Consider the following 20814-nt stretch of genomic DNA (forward strand, 5'->3'; position numbering starts at 1 on the left):
CTATAGGCTCCTATAGCACCCTATAGGCTCCTGTGGCACCTATGGGCTCCTATGGCACCCTATAGGCTCCTGTGGCACCTATGGGCTCCTATGGCACCCTATAGACTCCTATGGCACCCTATGGGCTCCTGTGGCACCCTATGGGCTCCTATGGCACCCTACGGGCTCCTATGGCACCTATGGGCTCCTATGGCACCCTACGGGCTCCTATGGCACCCTACGGGCTCCTGTGGCATCCCTCGGGCTCCTATGGCACCCTATAGGCTCCTGTGGCACCCCGTGAGCTTCAACGTCCTCCACGGACTCAGGTCCCCCCCGGGTGCCCCCCAGGTCCCCCCCGGCCCCAGCGCAGGGTGGGCCCAGCCGGACGCCGGGCGCTGCCGACGCCGCCGCGGCAGCGGGTGCCGGCGAAGCCACAACTGGGACACGGCCCCACCTCGCAGGAAGGCGCCCGCGCCCCGGCACGGCCCGGCCCGGCACGGCACGGCGGGGCCCCGGGGTGGCCCTGGCACGGCACCCGTGGGCAGGGGGGCACGGGGTGCGGGCACGGGGATGGGGGGCACCGGAGCCAGGGGACCCCGGGGCTGGGGGGGCCGCAGGAGCAGAGGGACAGCAGAGCAAACCGGCAGGGCTGGGGGACGCTGGGGGACACACGCTCGCACGCTCACAGGCGTGTGCACTCGTGCACGCCCACGTGTGCTCGTTCCAGCACGGGGATGTCGGGGGGCTGGTGCACACTCGGGCACGCGTGGGCACGTGCACACACGCTCGGGCACACCTGCCTGCGCTCTCACACGCTCGCACAGGGTTGTGCAAAGCCGTGAGCGCTCGTGCACGCTCCTCCGTGCTGGCACACGCCCACGCACGCTCGCACGCGTCCACAGACGCTCGTGCATGCCCGTGCACACCTGCACACACCTGCCCGTGCTCACACACGCTCTCGCACGCTCGGGGACGCTTGCACAGCCCGGCACGCGCCCGCCGATGCACACACACGCTCCCGCGCGCCCTCGTACACGCGTGTGCATGCCCGCGGCTGCTCCCTCACGCGTGCACACGCGTGTGCTCCCCGCACCTCTTCCTCCCGCGGCCGAATCTGCCTCGTCGGCTTTTTCCACCCGCCCCAGTTCGGGGGCCCGGCGGCCGCCCGCGCATCCGGCACCGGGCACCGGGAACCGGGCACCCACCGGGCACCCCCCCGGCGCGGCCGGCCCGGGGCCCCCGGGATCGGGCGCGTTGACTCAGCCCCGCGCCCGGCGCCCGCATTAGTCAACGGCGGCGGCGGCGGCTGCCGGGAAGCGCTGTCGGGGCCGCTCCTGCCGGGAACCGGCGGCGAGAGGTCGGCGAGGTCTCACCCGGCGGCACCCACCGCTCCCACGGCACCCACCGCACCCACCGCACCCAGGTACCGGCGGGCACCGCTGCCCCTGGGCACCCGCCGGCGACCCGGGCACACAACGGTGCCGCCAGCCCCACCAGCACCCACCAACCCCATGGGCACCCACCACCAGCACCCACCAGTAACCCACAGTCCCACCAGCACCCACCAGCACCCACCAGCCCCATCAGTACCCACCAACCCCATGGGCACCCACCACCAGCACCCACCAGTTCCTCACAGTCCCACCAGCACCCACCAGCCCCATCAGCACCCACCAGCCCCATGGGAACACACCACCAGCACCCACCAGTAACCCACAGTCCCACCAGCACCCATCAGCACCCACCAGCCCCATCAGCACCCACCAGCCCCATGGGCACCCACCAGGATCCAGCAGCCCCATAGGCACCCACCAGCCCCACCAGCACCCATTGGCACCCATTGGCACGCACCGGTACCCTTCAGCCCCACAGGGACCCATTGGCACCCGTCAGCCCCAGTGACACCCACCAGCACCCTCAGCCCCCCCAGCACCCATGGGGACCTGCTGGCACCCACCAGCACCCGCCACCCCTGGGGCGGGGGGACGACCCGGCGCTCCCGACCCACCCCAGTGCGGCGTCACGGCAAAACACGCCACGACACGGGCAGACACGTCACGGCACAGGCCAACATGCCACGACACCCAGGGGAAGGAGGGGACCCCCGGGGACCCCAGCCCCGGCACCCAGGGGCGCTGGCCCCCCTGCCTCAGTTTCCCCAGTGCCAAAGGAAGGGGGCTGTGGGTGGGGGCGGCGCGGGAGCGGGGCCACCTGCGTGTCCCCGTCCGTGTCCCCGTCGGTGTCACCTGCGCCGGCCCCGCGCAGCTGCCACCCCCCACCACATCTGAGGGCGAGCGCCCGACCCGCAGGTGCGCGGGGGCACCCATGGGTGCCGGGGCACCGTGCCCACGGCCTCGGCGCTCGCAGCCGCAGCTGGGGGGGAAACGGGGCTGCCCGGCGCCGCGGGACACGCGGCAACATGCGATAACACGCGTGCACACACTGTAATGCACGTACACACCCTGCAACACGCGTGCACAGCCCGCACACGCCTGCACGTCACGCTCTGTACATGGTACAGCGTGTACGACACCCGCACACGCTGTGCCACCCTGCGACATGTGTGCACACGCCATAATACGTGTTTGCACGTAGCTACAGACCACAACATGCGTGCACAGGCAGCAACATGCTGTAACGTGCATGCACAGGCCCCGTAGCGCGTGCACACGCAGTTACACAACCCTCGTTGCACGCCTGCCCTGAAACACACCCGCACACGCCACAGCGTGCACGGTCGTGCTGTAACATGTGCCAACACGCCTGTGTGAACTGTAAAACACGTGTGATGCTGTAAAACACGCCGACACGCAGCCCCCGTGCCCCGGCAGCTCCTGGTGCTCTCACACGTGTACACATGCCTGCACACACGCTCCCACCCTCTTGCACACGCACACGGATCCCCGTGTGCCCTCACGCCGTTGCACACACGCTCCTCCTGCTCCCACGGCTTGCACACCTGCTCTCACACGCTCACACACCTGTGCACACACACATGCACACCCCCGCCTGCTCCCACATGCTTGCACACACATGCACACACACTCCCTCACCCCTGCACACACACACACACGCCTGCAGGCTCCTACATGCACGTATGTCCGCTCTCACAAGCTTCCCCTGATTGCACACACACACGCACCCCCCTGCACGCTCCCACACCCTCGCACACACGCGTGCACACCCCGGCACGCTCCCACCTGCACACGCACCCGCTCCCGTGCTCCTCCGTGTGCGCACGTCCGCTCTCACACGCTCCCAACACACTTGCGCGCTCCCACACGCGTGCACACACGCGTGCCCATCATCACGCGCGCCCCACCAGCTCCCCCGCTTGCACACACATGCCCCCCGCTCCCCCAGCCCTGCATGCTCCCCCACGCCCGCACACGCGTGTGCCCCCCGCCCGCAGCCCCCCGCGCCGGGCCCTACCTCGCATGGCGGCGGCGGTGGCGGCGCGGGCGGCTCGGCCGAGCGTTATAAGGGCGCCGGGGCCCCCCCGGCATCCTGCCCCCCCCGGCATCCTGCCCCCCCGGCCCCACGCACTGGAAATTTCCGACTTTCCACAGCGCGGATGGGGGGAAACTGAGGTACGGAGGGGTGGGGGGGGGGCCGGGGGCGCCCCCCGAGCCCCTGACCCCTGTGACCCCAGGGGAAGCGGAGCAGGAACCCGGGCGTCCGGGCGGGCACCGACACCGCGGCCCCAAACCCCCTGGGGCACCCTGACACCCCCAGGGCCCACGGGACCCCCCGGCACCCCGATGTGCCCGGCTCTGGGGTGCGGTGATGGGACCCCCCGGCACCCCGATGACCCCGGCCCTGGGGTGCGGCCGTGGGACCCCCCGGCACCCCGATGTGCCCGGCTCTGGGGTGCATCTGTGGGACCCCCCAGCACCCCGATGACCCCGGCCCTGGGGTGCAGCCACGGGACCCCCCGGCACCCCGATGTGCCCGGCCCTGGGGTGCGGCCGTGGGACCCCCCGGCACCCCGATGTGCCCGGCCCTGGGATGCAGCCACGAGACCCCCCGGCACACCGATGTGCCCGGCCCTGGAGTGCAGCGATGGGACCCCCTGGCACCCCGAGGTGCCCGCTCTGGGGTGCATCTGTGGGACCCCCCAGCCTCCCGATGTGCCCGGCCCTGGGGTGCAGCCGTGGGACACCCCCCCATCCCCAGGCGCCCCCGGGGGTTCGGGCGCTGCCGGGTCACGGGGGAAACTGAGGCTTTGGTGGGCGCCCCCCGGGCCCGGGGGACCCTCGGCCACGCGGCCGGGCGTGTCCCTGTCCCTGTCCCCGTCCCGTGTCCGTGTCCGTGTCCCCCGTCCCGCACCGCCCGCGCTCCGCCCGCCGCCGCGCTCAGCGCTGCCCCCGGGGGGCGCTCGGCCCCGCCCTGGCCCCGCCCACCCGCTCTGACCCCGCCCCCGGCCCCGCCCACCGCTCGTGGCCCCGCCCACCTCCCCCCCTCCTGTGCCCGGTGCTCGTTGGGGTCCGGCCCGATGCGGGGGGGGGGGGGCGGGGCTGGATGGGGACCCCCCCCCCCATCCGCTGCGTCACGCGGCTGCGGGCTGTGACGTCACGCCCCGGTCGGTGAGGTCACCGGTGACGTCACGCCCTGTCAGGGAGAGCCGGTGCTGCCACGCTGGAAGGGGGCGGTGACGTCACTCCCGGCCCAGGGACCCTTAGAGACCCGACCGCCCCGAGGGACCCCCTACAGACCCCTATAGACCCCTATAGCGCCCCATAGAGCCCCTATGGACCCCTATAGACCCCTATACTGCCCCATACAGCTCCTATAGACCCCTATACTGCCCCATACAGCTCCTATAGACCCCATAGGCCCCTATACTGCCCCATACAGCACCTATAGACCCCTATACTGCCCCTATGGACCCCCTACAGACCCCTATAGACCCCTATACCGCCCCATACAGCACCTATAGACCCCTATACTGCCCCTATGGACCCCCTACAGACCCCTATAGACCCCTATACCGCCCCATACAGCCCCTATGGACCCCCTACAACCCCTATAGACCCCTATACCGCCCCATACAGCCCCCATAAACCCCTATAGACCCCTATACTGCCCCTACAGACCCCTACAGACCCCTATACCACCCCATACAGTCCCTATGGACCCCCTACAGACCCCTATAAACCCCTATACTGCCCCTAAGGACCCCCTATACACCCCTATACCGCCCCATACAGCCCCTACAGACCCCCTACAGACCCCTATACCGCCCCATACAGCCCCTCCGGACACCCACACCCCTCTATACAGCCTCGTGCAGCTCCTGCGGACCCCCACATCGCCCGTATACACCCCATGCAGCCCCTCACAGCCCTTACACCCCTCTGTGCAGCTCTGGGGCACTACAGCACCTCATACGCACCTATAGAGCCTGTGCAGGCCTCACCGGCACCTATACGTGCCCATACAGCCCTCTGCAGGCCCTATAGCTCCAACCCGCCCCTACGGCCCCTTTAGGTGCCTCTACAGCCCCGTACAAACCTCCGCAGCGCTTACAGGGCACCTGTGTGCCAACGTACAGCCCTGTATGGGCCCTATAGACCCCCATACACCCCTGTGCAGCCCCTATAGACCCCCATACAGCCCCTATAGGGGACCCCTGGGCTGGGGACACCAGGGGGTGGGGACATCAGGGTGATGGGGATCCCAGGGGGACAGTGACACCGGGGGTGGGGACCCCAGGGAACGAGGCAGCTCCAGCGTTGTACAAAACACCTTTATTGGGGTGGGGGGCAGCAGGGGGGGTGTCAGGGCAGCACCCAGGGCTGGGGGGGGCAGCACTCCAGGTTGGGGGGCAGCACCCTGGGGTGGGGGAGGCAGCACCCATGGGTGTCAAGGCAGCATTCTGGGTTGGGGGAGAGCACCCACGGGTGCTGGGGCAGCACCCATGGGTGCAGGGCGGTGCTCTAGGGTGGGGGGCAGCACCCAGGGGTGGGGGGCACCCCCCCAGCGCTGCCCTCACTTCCGGCCCTTGTGCTTCATGTGCAGCACGAAGTAGTCGTTGCAGGCGATGGCGAGCCCGGCCACCAGCGAGAAGAAGCCCTGGAAGCCCACCTTGCCGTCCCGGCACTGGTCCAGGTCCTTCAGGATCTTGTCCAGGGCCATGGGGTCCCGCTGGTTCTGGGGGGACAGGGCCGGGGTTAGGGCCCCCCGCCCGGCACCGGGGCCCCTGTGCGGGGTGGGGGCACCCCTGGGGTGGGATGGTGGGGGGGCCCCTCCTGGCAGCGGGCTACGGGGCTGAGCCTGGGGGCTACGGGGGCTGATCCTGGGGGGCTACGGGGGCTGATCCTGGGGGGCTAGAGGACTTGATCCTGGGTGCTATAGGGGCTGATCTTAGGGGGCTATGGGGGCTGACTCCAGGGGGCTACGGGGTCTGCTCCTGGGGGGCTATGGTGGCCACTCCTGGGGGGCTATGGGGGCTGACCCTGAGGGGCTACAGGACTTGATCCTGGGGGGCTATGGGGGCTGAACTTGGGGGGCTACAGGACTTGATCCTGGGGTGCCACATGGACTGGCCTCGGGGGGCTACAGGGTCTGACCCTGGGGGGCTACAGAGGCTGCTCCTGGGGGGCTATGGGGGCTGATCCTGGGGGGCTATGGGGGCTGACTCTGGGGTGCTGTGGGGCCCGATCCTGGGGGTCTCCAGCCCCCCCCCGGCCCCGCTCGTGCCGCACCTCCAGGAAGCCGGGCAGCTCCTTCTCCATGAGCGCCCGCAGATCCTCCTTGCCCAGGTGGTTCTTGTCGCCCGCGTACTTGTGGAAGGTGAACATGAGGGTCTCCATGGCGTGCTCCAGCTGGGACGGCATGGCGGGGCTGGGGGGGACACGGCTCAGGGGGGGTGTGCTGCGGGGGGGGGACACGGCTCAGCCCCCGCCGAGCCCGGCCCCGCTCATCACACCCATGAGCGCGTTTCCAGCCGCCGGGAATGACTCAGCTCCGCGCTGCGGGGTGGGGCGGGGGGGGGGACACACGCCATGTCCTGCGGGCGTGTCCCGCGTGTGTCCCCCCCCCCCGGCTCGGGGGGGGGCCCTGGGGAAGCCCAGTGAGTCAGGGGGGGCGTTGCACAAGGCCCCCGCTCTCCGCCCCGGGCGGGGCGAGCCCTGCCTCAGTTTCCCCATGACCGCGGGGTCACCGGGACCCCCCCCCCATCACTTTGGGAAGGGGGCCTGGGCCTGGCAGAGGTGTGGGGTGATGGCAGCCGGGAACACGCCTGTCCCGTGGGACCCCCCCCAACCCCAGTGTGCCCCCCCCGGGGCTGCCGGAAGGTCGGGGACCGGGCTGGGGACACCGGTGCCACACCCCAGCGCGGGCGCCTGGCACCGAAACAGGAACCGACCCAGCCCGCGGCCTCCGAAAACCTGGGGGGGGCCCAGGGAGGGCGGCGGGGCTGGGCCCCCCCCGCTCAGCACCGGGGACCCCCCGGCCAGCCCTTCCCCGGCCCCCCCAGCCCAAGCTCTGCAATCCCCCCCCCAGGCAGGATTCAGCCCCCCCCGGGGCGCGGGGGCATCTCCTGGGGGGGGGATGTGCCCTCCCCGGGCACCCCCAGACCTCCCGGGGGGTGGCGAGGGGGGGGTGGCCCTGGGGGCGCCCTGGCCCACGTGGGGTCCCCCTACAAGGGGGGTGCGGGGTGGGGTCCCCCTTTAGCAGGGGGGGGGGCAATGCCCGGAGGTCCCGCTGCGGGGCGGGGGGGGGGGCAGGATAGGGCCCACCCGTAACGGGAGGGGCAGGATTGGGGTCCCCCTCTGGGAGGGGGGGGCAGGACTGGGGGGGTCCCCACTCGCGGGGGGGGGCCAGGACTGGGGGGGCCCCTAAAGGGGGGTGCGGGATTGAGCCCCCCAAAGCGGGGTGCGGGATTCCGCCCCGTCCCGAGCGGGGTGCGGGATGGGCCCCCCCCAGAGCGGGGTGCGGGATTGGGCCCCCCCCCGAGCGGGGGTCGCGGGGCCCCCCCGGTACTCACGGCGGTGCGGAGCGGAGCGGTGCGGAGCGGGCAGTGGCGGGGCGCGGCGCCGCCCGGGATAGGCACGGCGGGGGCGGGCCGGGGGGGCCGGGGGGGGCCGGGGCTGACTCACCCGCGCCCCGCCCCGCCCCAGCACGGACCCCCCCGGGACCCCCCCGCCCGCTGCCCCCCCCGCTCCCTCCCCGGGCTGCCCCCAGGCACCGGAGACCCCCCGCAGACACCGGGACACCCCCGGGGACCCCCGGGACCTCCCCCCAGACACCGGGACACCCCCGGGGACCCCCCCGTCCCCGTCCCCACGCCCACCCCCGCGGGGACGTAACCCTGGCGCGTGCGGCACTAATTACTGCTAATTGCGTGGGGGCCCCGCGGCAGCCCGCGCGTGGCGCCGCCGCCCCCGCAGCACCCCGGGGTGCCGCCTGCGGAGGGGGGGGGGACACACACGGGGACCCCCGGGGCCGCTGAGCCCCCCCCACCGCCCGGGGCACCGGGGCGGCCCGTTCCTGCCTCAGTTTCCCCACCCCGAAGGGGGCAAAGGTGGAGGGCGGGGGGGGGTCAGGGCCGGGGCGAGGCCCGGGGGTGCCCCCCCCCCCCACAAGGGGTGCGGCCCCGCCCGCCTGGCGCCACCTGCCGGCGGCGGGGAGCAGGGCGAGCCCGGCCCGGGGGGCCTGTTCCTGGGGAGCGACCCCCCCCCAGAGCCCCCCCTTGTCCCCAGGGTCCCCCCAAGGACCCCCTCCCTCCAGAGGGGAGCCCCCAGCCCCCCCAAATCCTTAGGGATCCCCCCCTCAGCCCCCCAATCCCCAAGGGACCCTCTTGTCCCCATGGCCCCCCCCATGGCTCCCCCTTTGTCCCCAGAGCCCCCCGCCCTCAGCCCCCCACCAGCCAACCCCACCCCAAAGGTCTCCTCTTCCTCACAGGGCCCCTCAAAATCCCCAGGGCCCCCCCCCCGCCTCAAAGACCCCCCTCAGTCCTCAGGAAGACCCCGAGGAACCCCCCAACGCCAGAGACCCCCATCCCGGGGAGCCCCCTGCCCCGTCACTCTGCCCTCAGTAAAGATGGCGGCGCCCCTCGTGCCCCGCAATGGGCTTGAAGCCGCACCCTGCGGACACCGCCTGCCCTTTCCCAAGATGGCGGCCGCGCGCCCACGTGACCTCAGGGCGTGGCGGCCTTGCCAGCTTGCCCTTACCCAACATGGCGGCTGCGCGCCAATGCTCCCGAAGGACGCTGAAGCCGGCTGCCGGTGACCCGGATGTTCCCGCCCTCCTGCCCTTATCTAAGAGGGCGCCGCGCTCCCTGGCCTTTCCAATGGGCGTGAAGGCGGAGAGGTGAGCGTGGCCCGGATGTGGGCGGGGCCGCGGCCCCGGATGTGGCGTCGCTCGGGAGCCGCGGCAGCCGCCTGCGAGCGGGGAGCGGAGCGGACGGAGCCAACATGGCGGCGCCGAGCCTGGCCCGGCCGTGACGGGGGGGAGGCCGCGGCGCGGGCAGCCCGGGCAGCGCCAGCGGGGCCGGCACAGCGCAGCGGGGGCCGAGCCGCGGGGCATGGCGGGGGCGGCGTGAGGGAGGCCTCGGCGGTCCCTGCGGGTGAGAGGCAGGCCCAGGCCGCCACCCCACACCCCCCCCCCGCCCCGCCTCAGCGCGGCCGGTGCCGGGCGGGGGCAGCGCAGGAGCGGCCGCGGGTGCCGGGGGATGGGGGCGTAGCGGGGCCGCAGCGCCGGGGCCCAGCCGCTCTCCTCGGCAGCCCGCGGAGCCCCCCGCCTCGGGCCGGCCGCCCCTCCCCGCCGCCGCCGGGGCCTTGCGGGGCAGGACGGGCCCGTCCCGAGCGGCGGCCGTTGGGCTTGAGGAGCCGGGTGCTGCGGGGCGAGGCCGGGGCCGGGCCGCTGCGGCCTGTGCCGCTGACGGGGAGGGAAGGACCGAGCGGCGCCGCAGCCGCCCCCGGGCAGCCCCGGTCCGGCGCTTTAGTGCTGGTTTTTGGGAGCTTTTAAGCTCAGACTTGTGGGAGAGTCGGAGGGTTTGGGTTTAGTGCGTAATCCGGAGGTGCGGACGGAGCGGCCGAGCGCTAGGCCCGGCTCTCCGGGGAGATAAGCCGGGCCTGGGGAGCCGGCGGGGAGGAGCCGAGCGAAGGCGGAGGAGGAGGCACGGGCCGAGCGCTGAAGGAATAACCCGGCTCGGGTGACCTTCGCTTGGCGTTTTTATTCAGCCCGGTCGCTTTACCCGGTCCAGTTTCTGAGGAGATCGAGGTCTGAGGCGTTCCGAGCGCCCTGCCCGTCACCTGGGTCTGAGGGAAGGGGGGACGGGAGGGTTGGCCCTTCAGGAAGGGTGTTGTTAAAAAAAGAAATGACCTAGAGAGCGCAGGGTGGGCTCCGGACGTTCCTCCTCCCAGTGTCAATAAATTATTAAGTAGGAAAAAAAAAAAAAAGGTTTTGAGGGGAAAAAAGAAAAATTGGGTGGCTTCTGGCAAGTGGACCAGCTTTAACCCTGACTGTGGGAGTTTGGCTTCCCCGCGACGAGCCACACGCGAAGCTGTGGGAGCCTCCGCGGTTCGGTCGGGGGGTTTGTTTGAGAAGCCGAGGCGAGGAGGGGACAGAAGACGTCTCAGAAACGCTCTCGCTTGGCTGCTGCTCGGCTCGTGGACACAAGCAAGGCCAGAAGAGCTCCTGGCTGAGGTGGGTGTGCCTGCGCCGGGGTGTTCTCCCCAACGATGCGCCTGTCCCTCCGCTCGCGGGAGCGACGGTCGCCTGCCTCATGCCGTGGGGACGGGAGAGGCTCAGCCCCCCGCACAGAGCCCGGCCTCGCTGCCTGCCCGTGTTAATGACCACGGGTGGGCTAATTGCCCCGCCTCGGAGGGGCCTGGGGAGCGTGGCTGCGGCTGGCTCCTGAGCAGGTGGCTTTTTCCTGCTAGAAAGGGTGAGATTGGTAAAGCCGCGGCGCAGCACCTTCCCGGGGAGCTGCTGGGTGCGAGCTGGGCTCCGGAGGGGACCTGGCAGGGACATCTCCTGTTCCCATGGCTCGAGTGTCACGGGGAGGCTCAGGGAGCGGCCGGGAGTTCCCAGCGTTGGGATTTTATTTAGGATTTTCCTCCTCTCCTCTCCCCGTCGGCGTGTGGTGGTGGTGGTGCTCCCTCTTGTGCCGGTAGTAACCGCAGAGGGTGTTTGCGGGGTCCCTTCCCTGGTGCCGTTTGGGGCCGGTGTCGGTGATCAGGGCTGTAGTCAGCACTCGGTGGCAGAAATTAGATCGGGGGTTAATTCTGGTGGCCGAAATCAGACGGGGCGATGAATGGAAGCGAAACAGAAATCCCCCTCCCCCAGCTACACCCACGCACCGAAACCCCCCGGTGCCACCCTGGCATGGCCATGGCGGAGCTGCTCCTGCGCTGGCCCGTTCTCGTGGGGTCACAAGTGCTTTGGTGGGTGACACAGCGTGGCCCAACGCGTCCCTGACCTTCCCCCCGTGGGTGTCCGGCCACGTGCGCTTCTCTGGGCTGGGGCTGGTGGGTTTGTTGTTGGGGCTGGTGGGTTTAGGGTTTTTTTTTCTGCCCTACAGGCTCAGACCCGCTGTCCCCTCACCAGCGCTGACCCAGATGCAAAGTGCTACAGGGGGAAGGTCAAAAAAAACCCCTCCAAAGGGGACAGTTATGGATTAATCGTGTTTCTCCTCAGCTCCCTCTGACCGGTTCGTCAGCAGGCACCGCTCATACCCCGCTTTACATCCGCCTCGTCCCGCGGCGCGTTCGTCCGCTGGGGTTACCTGTGCCGTGGCCGCGGTGCCCCGGGATGACGGCGAGCGGCTCCCAGCCCGTGGCCCGTCCGGCGCAGCCCCGGGCGAGGAGGTTTGGGAGCAGGCCGGGGTCCGTGCCCCCCTCCCGCGCTGGGCTGCGGGCGGCTGCGCTCTCCCCCGGGGGAGAAACGCGTGTTTGGCGTGAGGCGGCCGCGGGAGCTGCCGGGAGGGGAGCTGGGGCGAGCCGGGCGGCCGGAGCGACTCCAGACTAATTGCTTTTTGCAAAGGCACTTTCAGGTTGAAGGTGGAGAGGAGGAGAGGAGAAACCTCCCGGTTCCCTGCTGCCGGGGCGGCTGTTTGTGTCTGTTTGCGTTTCCTTCTCCTCGGCACTGGGGTTCTGGTTGTGCCCCGGGCGCTGCCGCGCTGAGCCGGATCGGGGCTGGGCTGCGGCGACGACGCGGCTCGGCCTCTCCCTCGGGTCTGTTTGCGGTGCAGGCAGCTGGAAAGTTCCCCTCCGAGCCAGATCCCCGCTCGCTGTGGGTGACTCTGTGCCCGTCCGGGCCAGCGCGGGCTGCCGGGAGGGGGTTCGTGGTGCTTCCCCCAACGTCAGCGGCACAAACCCCGGCGCCCGCGTGGGTTGACCCCGGTGTCCGAGGGCGGCTGGTGACCCGCGGAGCTTCGCAGCTGGTTTTTCCTGTTCACCTGCAATTACCTTAATGATCCTGGAGCTCTTGGAGGGGAACAGCCTCCTCCTGAGTGGGTTTGATGTGCTGCCCGCCTGTGTGGGGGGCTGCGGGGTCTTGAGCCACGGCGAGATCACCCAGCAGTTCCCCATCTTCTGCTGGGAGATCCCCCTGCGCTCACAGTGGGGCCGTTCCTTGAGGAAAATCAAAGTATTTTAGGTTTTTTCATGTATAAAGCGCTCCAGCCCTCCGCCCCTGTGGGTCTGGAACGGGAGGCGAGCCGGCGGCGAGGGGAAGCGGGATCTCTTCCAAGCAGCGGCCGCTGGAATCCCCGGCTTGAAAATAAATCTGACGGTTTGTTGTGGTTCAGGGCGGGTCGGATGCGAGGAGCAGCCCCCCGGGACTCGGCACCCCCCCCTCGTTCTGCTGAGTCTCTTCTTGTGCTGTTCAGGCAGCAAAACCCCAAATCGCTTTTGTATATTTTTATTTTGCCTCCCTGGAAGGAAAAACGCCGTGTAATTCCGGGGTGGTCGGGACTGAATAACCAAAGTCAGCGTCTGCCTCGCTTCTGCCTTGGGTTTGCGCCGTTTGGCTGCAGAGGAATGAGCTGGTTTAGAAGGAGCTGATGTAAAGAGGGTCCCAGCGAGCGGCTGCGGGGTCGGGGTGGTTCCCACAGCACCAAAACTGGGCTGGATGCGGCCCAGGAGTGACTTTACCATCAGCTTTCGGCAAATTCTTTGGTTGCTCTCGGTGTTTTCTCCGCTCAGGCAGCGGCCACCAAGACTAAGGATTGTTTATCTTGATTTTTTTATGCTTTTCTTCCGTTTCAGCAGTTGCCACGTGCTGGCTGTTGACACCCTGCTGCGGGGCAGCCGCGGCGCCGGGCAAAGGCCTCCCCACAGCTTGATTTTGGCCGGGTTTACAAGGCTGGGGAGGTCTGCTCCGTGCTCCCACCTCCCCGGGAGCTGCTGTGGCTCGGCCCCGCGGCTGGAGAAGAGCTGGGGGGCTTAATTCTGATTTTTCCCCCGCTCTCTCCTGCATGGAGATGGCTACGGGCTATTTGCGTTGTACGATGGGAATTAAAGCCCTCCCGTGGAGCGTTGGTGGGCAACGGCCCCATCCAGGGCTCCCTGTCCCTCTGCCTGGGGCCAGAGCGTGAGTCACGGCTCAGCCGGGAAGGGACGGGACATTCCTGCCGCTGCCCCGTGTTTACGCCGCCGCCGCCTCCCTGTTTTGGGAACCGTAACCAGGCAGGGCCGCCCCTGGGACGGTGACGCCGGGCTCGGGCGAGCTGCCTGGAGAACGGCGGGGCTACGGGCTCTGGCCCTGCGTCCACAGGGCTCCAGCCCACTCAGGCTGATGGGGGATGGCGTTTTGGGGTGTATCCGCGGTGTGCCGGGGGCAGGCGCCCTTCTGCCACGGCTGCAGCCACCAGCCCCGCGCCTGGGACACGCGTCGGGGGTCCGCAGCCCCTCGAGCAGCTCCGGGGGTGCCCCGGGGCCCAGCGCCGCCCCAGCGCTGCGGTTCGCTCCCAACCCAGTCCCCGCGTGACCCGAGCCAGTGGCGTTGCCAAACGGCTCGTCACTGGTCCCCGGTGTGTCTCACGGCTGACTCGGTGCCGTCCCCAGGTGTGGGACACCTTAGTGTCACCCGCTTGGCTGTGACCCCCCTCCAAAGGGGCCAGACAAGGGCCACGGTCCCCACGGGACCCCGCTCTTCTCAGCCGGCCCCGTGGCTCCCCGCGCCTCTCGGTGAAGGGGCGAAGCGTCGGTGCCGCTGGGAGAGCACCGGGTGACGGCGGAGCTGCCCCGGGGGGGCTGTAACCGCGCCAGGAACCCGCCGAGACGAGGAGGGTGAGCCCCGAGCCGGCGCTGGAGCCGGTCTGACGGGGCTGAGTGCCCCCGGCGCGGCAGCCTGGCAGGTCGGGGCCTGCCGAGCGGCCCAGCTCCTTCTCCCTTGACGTTTCGGCACGGTACCGGTGGCTGCGCTGGATGGCTTCGTGTGGTTAGTGCCCACCAGGGCGGAGGACGTCGGTCCTCGTCGGTGTCACGGGCCGGAGCCCCGCCACGGTGTGCCGTGGCCCGTAGGTGCTTGGGTTCGCCGGTTACCGTGGCTCTGGTGCCCGACCCTCCGTTTCTGGTGCGAGATGCTGCGGCGGGGGAGAGGACGAGTCGCTGCCCGGCGTGGTGGGGGGATGGAGAGCGGGGTGTCGATGGGGAGGGGGTTAAACCTGTCGCCCTCTCTTGTCTTCCAGGGTTGGTGGTGAGAGGAGCCCCGGGCTCGGCGGGGGACGATGGCCGCGTTCAAGCGGAGCCGAGCGCAGGCCTGGCCGGAGGAGCGGGGCGACCGGGAGCACGGGCTGTACAGCCTGCACCGCATGTTCGACATCGTGGGCACCCACCTGACGCACCGGGACGTGCGGGTGCTCTCCTTCCTCTTCGTGGACGTGATCGACGACTACGAGCGGGGGATGATCCGCAGCGGGCGGGACTTCTTGCTGGCGCTGGAGCGTCAGGGCCGCTGCGACGAGACCAACTTCCGACAGGTGCTGCAGCTGCTGCGGATCATCACGCGCCACGACCTGCTGCCCTACGTCACCCTCAAGAGGCGACGGGCCGGTGAGTGACGCCAACGGCCACTGGCCCGCTCCCGATGGCTCCATCTTTGGCGGCAGAGAACTGGCGTTGCTGCTGCGTGCTGTGCGGCTCCGCGGCCCCCGGCTCTGCCAGCTCCGTCCTTGCGGCCCCCAGCTCTGTCCCTTGGCTCTCCCGGCTCCGTCCCTCCGTCCCCCGGCTCTCCCAGCTCCGTCCCTCCGTCCCCCGGCTCTCCCAGCTCCGTCCCTCCGTCCCTCTGCTCCCCAGAGGAGCCGTGGGGCGGCCCCAGGGCCACACCGGGGAGCGAGAAGGAGCCAGGAGGGTCCGGGGAAGCTCGTGGCTACTGGGCTTGAGGTGCTGCTGGCCGTGGGGGACCCCGCTGGCCCCCCCTCAAGCTGTCAGCCCCGCAGCGGGCAGGACACGGAGAGGCCAGGGTGAGAAAGTGTCCAAAGTGGGTTTTTTTCACCCATTTTGCACTGGGATGCCCCAAACCCTCCTCTTTCGGCCGCCCCTTTTCCCCCTCACTCTCTCCTGGCTCGGAGACCCCGGCAGCGACCCAGCCCTTCAAATCTGGGTAATTTGGTGGGTTTTTGGTCACGTTGCGGAGCTGCCAGGCTGAGCTGACCCCCTGCCCTCCACCAGCTCCGCCTGTGCCTCTTTTTTTTGACTGAAACCCTCAATTTACAGTTCAAAGAGCCGCACCCAGATCACCCAGCCCCGGAGGAGTCAGGGAGGGAGCGCGGCTCTGCAGGGGTGCATGAGGCACCTGCTCCAGCAGGATTCAGCCTCCAACATTTGCATCTTCCCTGTAAATTAGGATAATTGGGCTGGCTCGGGGGTGCCAGGCTGCCGAGTCTCCCTGGTCTCTGCCGGCATCGGCAGCTGCTCAGTCGCGTTGGGCTGGGGAGGGGACGGCGGCGCTGCCGTTGGCCGGTGCCGGTGTGACCTTCAGGTGCTTTTCCTCTGCACCAGGCCGGGAAAAACCAGAGGGAAAAGGGACCGTGGTGCTGCCAGGGCCGTGCCTGGGAACCGCGGTTTGAGGGTTTGGGGGTGTTGGAGCGTTATTTTTGTGTTTGTTGAGCAGCTTTTTGGTGCAAAGATCCCAACGAGGGGCACTTGGCGGCTGCACCGTGGTCGGCTGGAGCGCGCTGACCCCTCCCCGTGCCGGGGAGCTGGTGTGGGGGGCACGGGACGGATCCAGGGCTGGTCTGAGCAATCCTCTGTCCCCCCTCAAAGGGGTCCCCTCTGTCCCCCCTCAAAGGCACCGTGTCCCCTCTCTCTTCCAGTGTGCCCGGACCTGGTGGACAAGTACCTGGAGGAGACGTCCATTCGCTACGTGACGCCCCGAGCTCACAGCGAGGCGGAGCACGGGCTCAGCCACCCCCATAAATCAGGTGGGTGCGGGGGCTGGCGCCGGGGGGTTCGGGGGTTCAGTCCATGGGGTTCATCGGTGCCGTCCTTTCGCCTCGCCCACTCCCACTGGGAGCGCGGGGACTCGCCTCTGGCTGGAGGTGACGGCTCCTGATCCCACTGCCGCACGCCCCAGGGTTTGGGGGATGATGGAGCGCGGGGTCTGACGTCCCGGGGGTGGTTTGGGGCTCCCCTCTCCGGGCTTGCGCAGGCGCCTGGGGCTGCCGGACCCGGAGCGTCCCGGGCCAGCTGGGGGGTGACAGCAGGGTGCAGGGCCGGGGCTCGGCGTGGGTCACACAGGTCGGGGTGCGGGCGGCCCCGAGAGCTCGGGCAGGGCCGGGGAGAGGAGCGGCTGCCCCGAGCTGAGCGCGGGGGGCTCAGCGTCCCCTGTCCCCTCCGGCAGTGCCTCCCCAGCACCCCGTGGTGTGCTGCTCCGCCGCGGGACCCCAGATCTGCACCAAGCGGCCCGGCCGCGGCAGGACCCTCCTCAGCAGCCAGCGCAAGAGGAGGAAGTCGGCGACGCCGGACCCCAAGGAGAAGCAGACCTGCGGTAGGAGCCTGGGGGGGGGTCTGGGGAGGGGGGGGTTGGGGGCTCGTGGCCCCACGGCGCTCACCGCCCTCCCCGCTGCCCCCCCCAGACATCCGCCTGCGCGTCCGAGCCGAGTACTGCCAGCACGAGACGGCGCTCCAGGGCAACGTGTTCTCCAACAAGCAGGACCCGCTGGAGCGGCAGTTCGAGCGCTTCAACCAGGCCAACACCATCCTCAAGTCGCGGGACCTGGGCTCCATCATCTGCGACATCAAGTTCTCCGAGCTCACCTACCTCGACGCCTTCTGGCGCGACTACATCAACGGCTCCTTGCTGGAAGCCCTCAAGGGCGTCTTCATCACGGACTCGCTCAAGCAAGCCGTGGGCCACGAAGCCATCAAACTGCTGGTCAATGTGGACGAGGAGGATTACGAGGTCGGGCGCCAGAAACTCCTGAGGAACTTGATGCTGCAGACGCCTCCCTGACGGCTCCGACGCGCCGGTGGGCTCCCAGCTTCCTCCTCCTCCTCCTTTTGGTTTGTTTTTTTCCTCTTTTTTTTTCTTTTCTGAAAGAAAAGGAAAAGATGATCGACCCCCCCCCCGGGTCCTGCACCCCTCTGGGCTCGGGGCTGGGCTGGAGCTGCGGGGAGCGCCGGAGGCTTCCGGCTTCCCCCACCCCCTCCCCGTCCTGGCACCTCCGCTCTCGCTTTGTTTTCCTTTTTCTCTCGTTTATTTTGTATCCATTAAAAACAAAAAGGCAAAAATCCTGCCTGGGGCGCGTCAGTGACGGGGCCGGGTGAGCCGGGGGGGGGCTCAGACTGGGGGGGCTCGGCCCTGTAGTGCCTGAGCCGGGACCCAGGGGTGTCTTTGTCCCGCTCCTGCCCTCGTGTCACTGTCCTGGGGGGCTCCGTGGGATGCCCTGTGTGTGTGTGTGTGTGTGTCCCCATTTCCCCCTCAACCCCCCCGTCGCCTCAGTGGGTTTCTCAGGAGTAAAACCGTCCCCGCGGCGTCCCCTGGACCATGTGCCTTCGCGTCCCCCTCCCCTGCGGGGCCGGGGGGGCAGGACCAGCGCCGAGGGACGCCCCCAAAGCTCTTGCCTGTCCCCTGCGGCGCCCGGGCTCTGTCCCCCCCCGCCTCCAGCTGGCAACTGGGACAAACCGGGACGAGGGGCGGCGAGATCTGCCTGTTGCTGGCAGCGGGCAGCGGAGCCTCTGCCTGCACGCAGGGGGGGGTGGCCAGCAGCGTGCCGTCCTTGGCCCCCGCCCCGGCTCCCCGTCCCCAGAGAGCCCCCAAAATGGCCGTGTCCCCCCCCTGCTGCCTGGGGGAGGGGATTTTTTTCCAGCTCCATCCTGGTTTTGTGGTTTTCCTCCCCGTCCCTGCTCAGCCGCCGGCAGGCGCAGGCCCCCTGCGGGGTGGGGGCAGCCCCCGGGGGCTCGTGGTGCGTGTGGCCCCCCCCGGGGCACGCGGCCCCTCCCCAGCTTATGGACGATTCTGGCACAACTCGGTGTAATTTCTGTGACTTCTGTATTTTTTAAACTCCCGTGTAACGTCATGCGCCCCGTGTAGCTTTTGGGTTTCTGAAATAAACATCCACCGCAGCGCCTGGCTCCTTCCTTCACCCCTGCCCGCGCCGGGGGACACCGAAAAAGGGGGGGGAGCCCCCTCCTGGCTGCGGCACGGGGGGGCTGGGGACCCCCGGGCGCGTCTGGCTGACGTGATTTGGGGAGAAACGCTCTGAAACGGCGGCTCTGGCCCTGCTGCGGATCGTACCACGCCGGGGAGGGGTCACGGCGCCGGCGCCAGCCCCGCGGCCGCCACGGTGCCGTAGAGGTCGGGCCGGCGGTGGCCGTGCACTGGGATCTCCCGGCGGACGCGGTGCAGGTAGTCGAGGTCGATCTCGGCGTAGCAGAGCCCGGGCCCCTCGTGGCACTGGGCCACCACGGCCCCCCAGGGGTCCACCACCAGCGCGTGGCCGTAGGACGTCCGGCGCTCGTGGTTCTTCCCGGTCTGGGCGGCCGCCACCACGTAGCACTGGCTCTCGATGGCCCGCGCCCGCAGCAGGACCTGCGGGGGACACGGCGCTGCTGGCACTGCCTGACTGCGGGGCGTCCCCAGCCTGAGGGGGGACAAGGGACAAGCAGCGAGAGCCGCGGGGGCGAGGGGCCAAGCTCACCTCCCAGTGCGCCGAGCCCGTGGGGAAGGTGAAGGCCGAGGGGTAGGTGAGGATCTCGGCGCCGGCGCGGCGCAGCGCCAGCGAGATCTCGGGGAAGCGCAGGTCGTAGCAGATGGAGAGGCCGAGCTGGAGGAGGGGGACATCAGCGAGGACACGGCGCCCGGCTCTGGGCAGAGGGTAGGGGACAGCGGAGGGGCAGACGGGGACCCCGGGGTGCCCGTCCCTCCCGTACCTTCCCCGCCGGCGTGCTGACCGGGGCCACGATCTCGGTGCCGGGGTTGGTGAAGCCGCTCTCCTTCATGGAGACGCGTCCCCTCCAGCTCCACGTCACACAGGTGGGTCTTCCTGTAGGCAGCCGCGAGGCGACCTGGGGACAAGAGGGTGGTGAGGGGACGTCTGCGGGGCCGGGGACCCCTGGGCAGTGGGGCAGGGCCGGGGGGTCTCACCCGCAGGGTCCAGCAGCACGTGGCAGTTGTAGATGCGCTGCGTGGTCAGCCAGTCCCGGCCACGCTCGTGGAAGCCGCCCAGGGACAGCCACACACCGCAGTCCCTGGGGACACGGAGCCGGGGTCACCGCGGCTCTGCCGGGATGGGGATCCCGCAGCCGGGGACGGGGATCCCACAGCTGGCACCGGCGGCTCCACCTCCGCCGCTCCGGGGGGCCCCCCCGGTACCTGGCCAGCTCGGCGTAGCGCCCCATGAGGTCCCCGTCCAGGCCCTCGGCCAGGCTGAGGGTCTGCGCCGTGTCGGAGCCGATGTAGTCGAAGCCCTCGGGGAGGAAGACGAGGCAGGCGCCGCGCCGAGCCGCCTCCCGCACCAGCCCCGCGCAGGCCGCGAAGTTCAGCTCCTTGTCGGGCGTGGAGGTGACCTGGCCCACGGCCACCAGCGGCTTCAGCGCCGGGGGCCCCGCCATGGCGCGGGGCGGCGAGCTGCGGCACAGCGCGGGCGTCAGCCCAACGGGGACCGCGGCGGCACCCCCCGGGGCCGGCCCGGGTCACCCCCTGCGCGCCCGGGGTACCTGCCCGGGGCACCGGAGCCGTGCGGACGTCTCGGGGTGCGCGGGGGGGCCCGGCACAGGCAGCGCAGCGGGGTCCGGGGCACCACTCTCAGCCTGGGGAAGGGGGGACCCCACGGGGGGGACGGGGGTCACGGCTGCCACCTGGTCCCTGTGCCGGGGGGGGACGCGGCCCCGGGGGAGCCACGGCCAAGGGGACGGCGACGGCCCCCGCGCGGGGGCCAGTGGGTGGCTGTCACCGGGAGCCCCCTCCTGCGGCCCCACTGCCCCCGGCCCCCCTGTAGCACCCAGCTCGGACCCCAAACTGCCCCAGCACCCCCAAACCGCCCCAGCTCTGCCCCACGCCAGAGCCCAAACTGCCCCAGCACCCCCAAAACTGCCCCAGCACCCCCCAAACCGCCCCAGCTCTGCCCCACCTCACCCCCCACCTGCCCCCCGGCCCCATCAGCCCCTCCCAATGCCCCAATTTGCCCCCAATCTCCCCCCCGCACCCCCCAATCGCCTCCTCCGCCCCCCAGACCCGCCGAATCCCCCCGGCCCCCCCCGGCCCGTACATGCCCCGCCGGCGGCACCGAGGGGACGCGGGCAAAGTCCCCCCCAGCCGCGCCCGCAGCAAAGATGGCGCCGGCTCCGCCTCAGCGGGCAGCGCCGCTGCCCTCAACCAAGATGGCGCCCGGCCGGGCCCCGCCCCGTTTCCGGTCTGTGCCGGAAGGGGCGTGGCCCG

General features: G+C 70.2%; 3 protein-coding genes across 4 annotated transcripts; 1 reads left to right on the forward strand and 2 right to left on the reverse strand.

Annotated features, from left to right (window-relative positions):
• Positions 1–5710: 5710 nt before the first annotated feature.
• Positions 5711–8037, reverse strand: S100A10 (S100 calcium binding protein A10). Of its 2 annotated transcripts, none has more exons than XM_068415306.1 (3): positions 7973–8037; positions 6690–6828; positions 5711–6135 (listed from the first exon to the last, which is right to left on the reverse strand). In XM_068415306.1, the coding sequence occupies exons 2-3, from the start codon at positions 6819–6821 to the stop codon at positions 5974–5976; spliced, it is 294 nt and encodes a 97-aa protein (XP_068271407.1). In that variant the 5' UTR covers positions 6822–6828; positions 7973–8037; the 3' UTR covers positions 5711–5973. The 2 variants fall into 2 exon arrangements, with proteins under 2 accessions (XP_068271407.1, XP_068271406.1); XM_068415305.1 differs by having other exon boundaries at positions 6690–6858; positions 7973–8031.
• Positions 8038–9713: 1676 nt separating this feature from the next.
• On the forward strand, positions 9714–18501 carry DEDD (death effector domain containing). The gene is made up of 5 exons (XM_068415284.1): positions 9714–10635; positions 14624–14987; positions 16250–16357; positions 16777–16923; positions 17012–18501. Exons 2-5 carry the CDS (start codon positions 14663–14665, stop codon positions 17386–17388), a joined length of 957 nt encoding a protein of 318 aa, XP_068271385.1. The 5' UTR covers positions 9714–10635; positions 14624–14662; the 3' UTR covers positions 17389–18501.
• Positions 18502–18594: 93 nt separating this feature from the next.
• Positions 18595–20740, reverse strand: NIT1 (nitrilase 1). The gene is given in 8 exon segments (XM_068415283.1): positions 18595–18966; positions 19076–19201; positions 19308–19388; positions 19390–19442; positions 19522–19625; positions 19750–20004; positions 20094–20186; positions 20645–20740. Coding segments are annotated over 8 exon segments (993 nt in total). The 5' UTR covers positions 20647–20740; the 3' UTR covers positions 18595–18687.
• Positions 20741–20814: the final 74 nt, after the last annotated feature.

The sequence above is a fragment of the Nyctibius grandis genome, chromosome 17, assembly GCF_013368605.1.
Source record: "Nyctibius grandis isolate bNycGra1 chromosome 17, bNycGra1.pri, whole genome shotgun sequence".
In the NCBI taxonomy this organism is placed as follows: Eukaryota; Metazoa; Chordata; class Aves; order Nyctibiiformes; family Nyctibiidae; genus Nyctibius; species Nyctibius grandis.

What these genes read in the sequence shown, in the direction of transcription:
- DEDD (XM_068415284.1), top strand. Translation starts at nt 14,663, where the DNA reads ATGGCCGCGTTCAAGCGGAGCCGAGCGCAGGCCTGGCCGGAGGAGCGG. An exon ending in CCTCAAGAGGCGACGGGCCG is followed by an intron (nt 14,988 to 16,249) that starts GTGAGTGACGCC and finishes TCTCTCTTCCAG; the next exon opens with TGTGCCCGGACCTGGTGGAC. An exon ending in CAAGGAGAAGCAGACCTGCG is followed by an intron (nt 16,924 to 17,011) that starts GTAGGAGCCTGG and finishes TGCCCCCCCCAG; the next exon opens with ACATCCGCCTGCGCGTCCGA.
- S100A10 (XM_068415306.1), bottom strand. Translation starts at nt 6,821, where the DNA reads ATGCCGTCCCAGCTGGAGCACGCCATGGAGACCCTCATGTTCACCTTC. An exon ending in AGCTGCCCGGCTTCCTGGAG is followed by an intron (nt 6,136 to 6,689) that starts GTGCGGCACGAG and finishes CTGTCCCCCCAG; the next exon opens with AACCAGCGGGACCCCATGGC.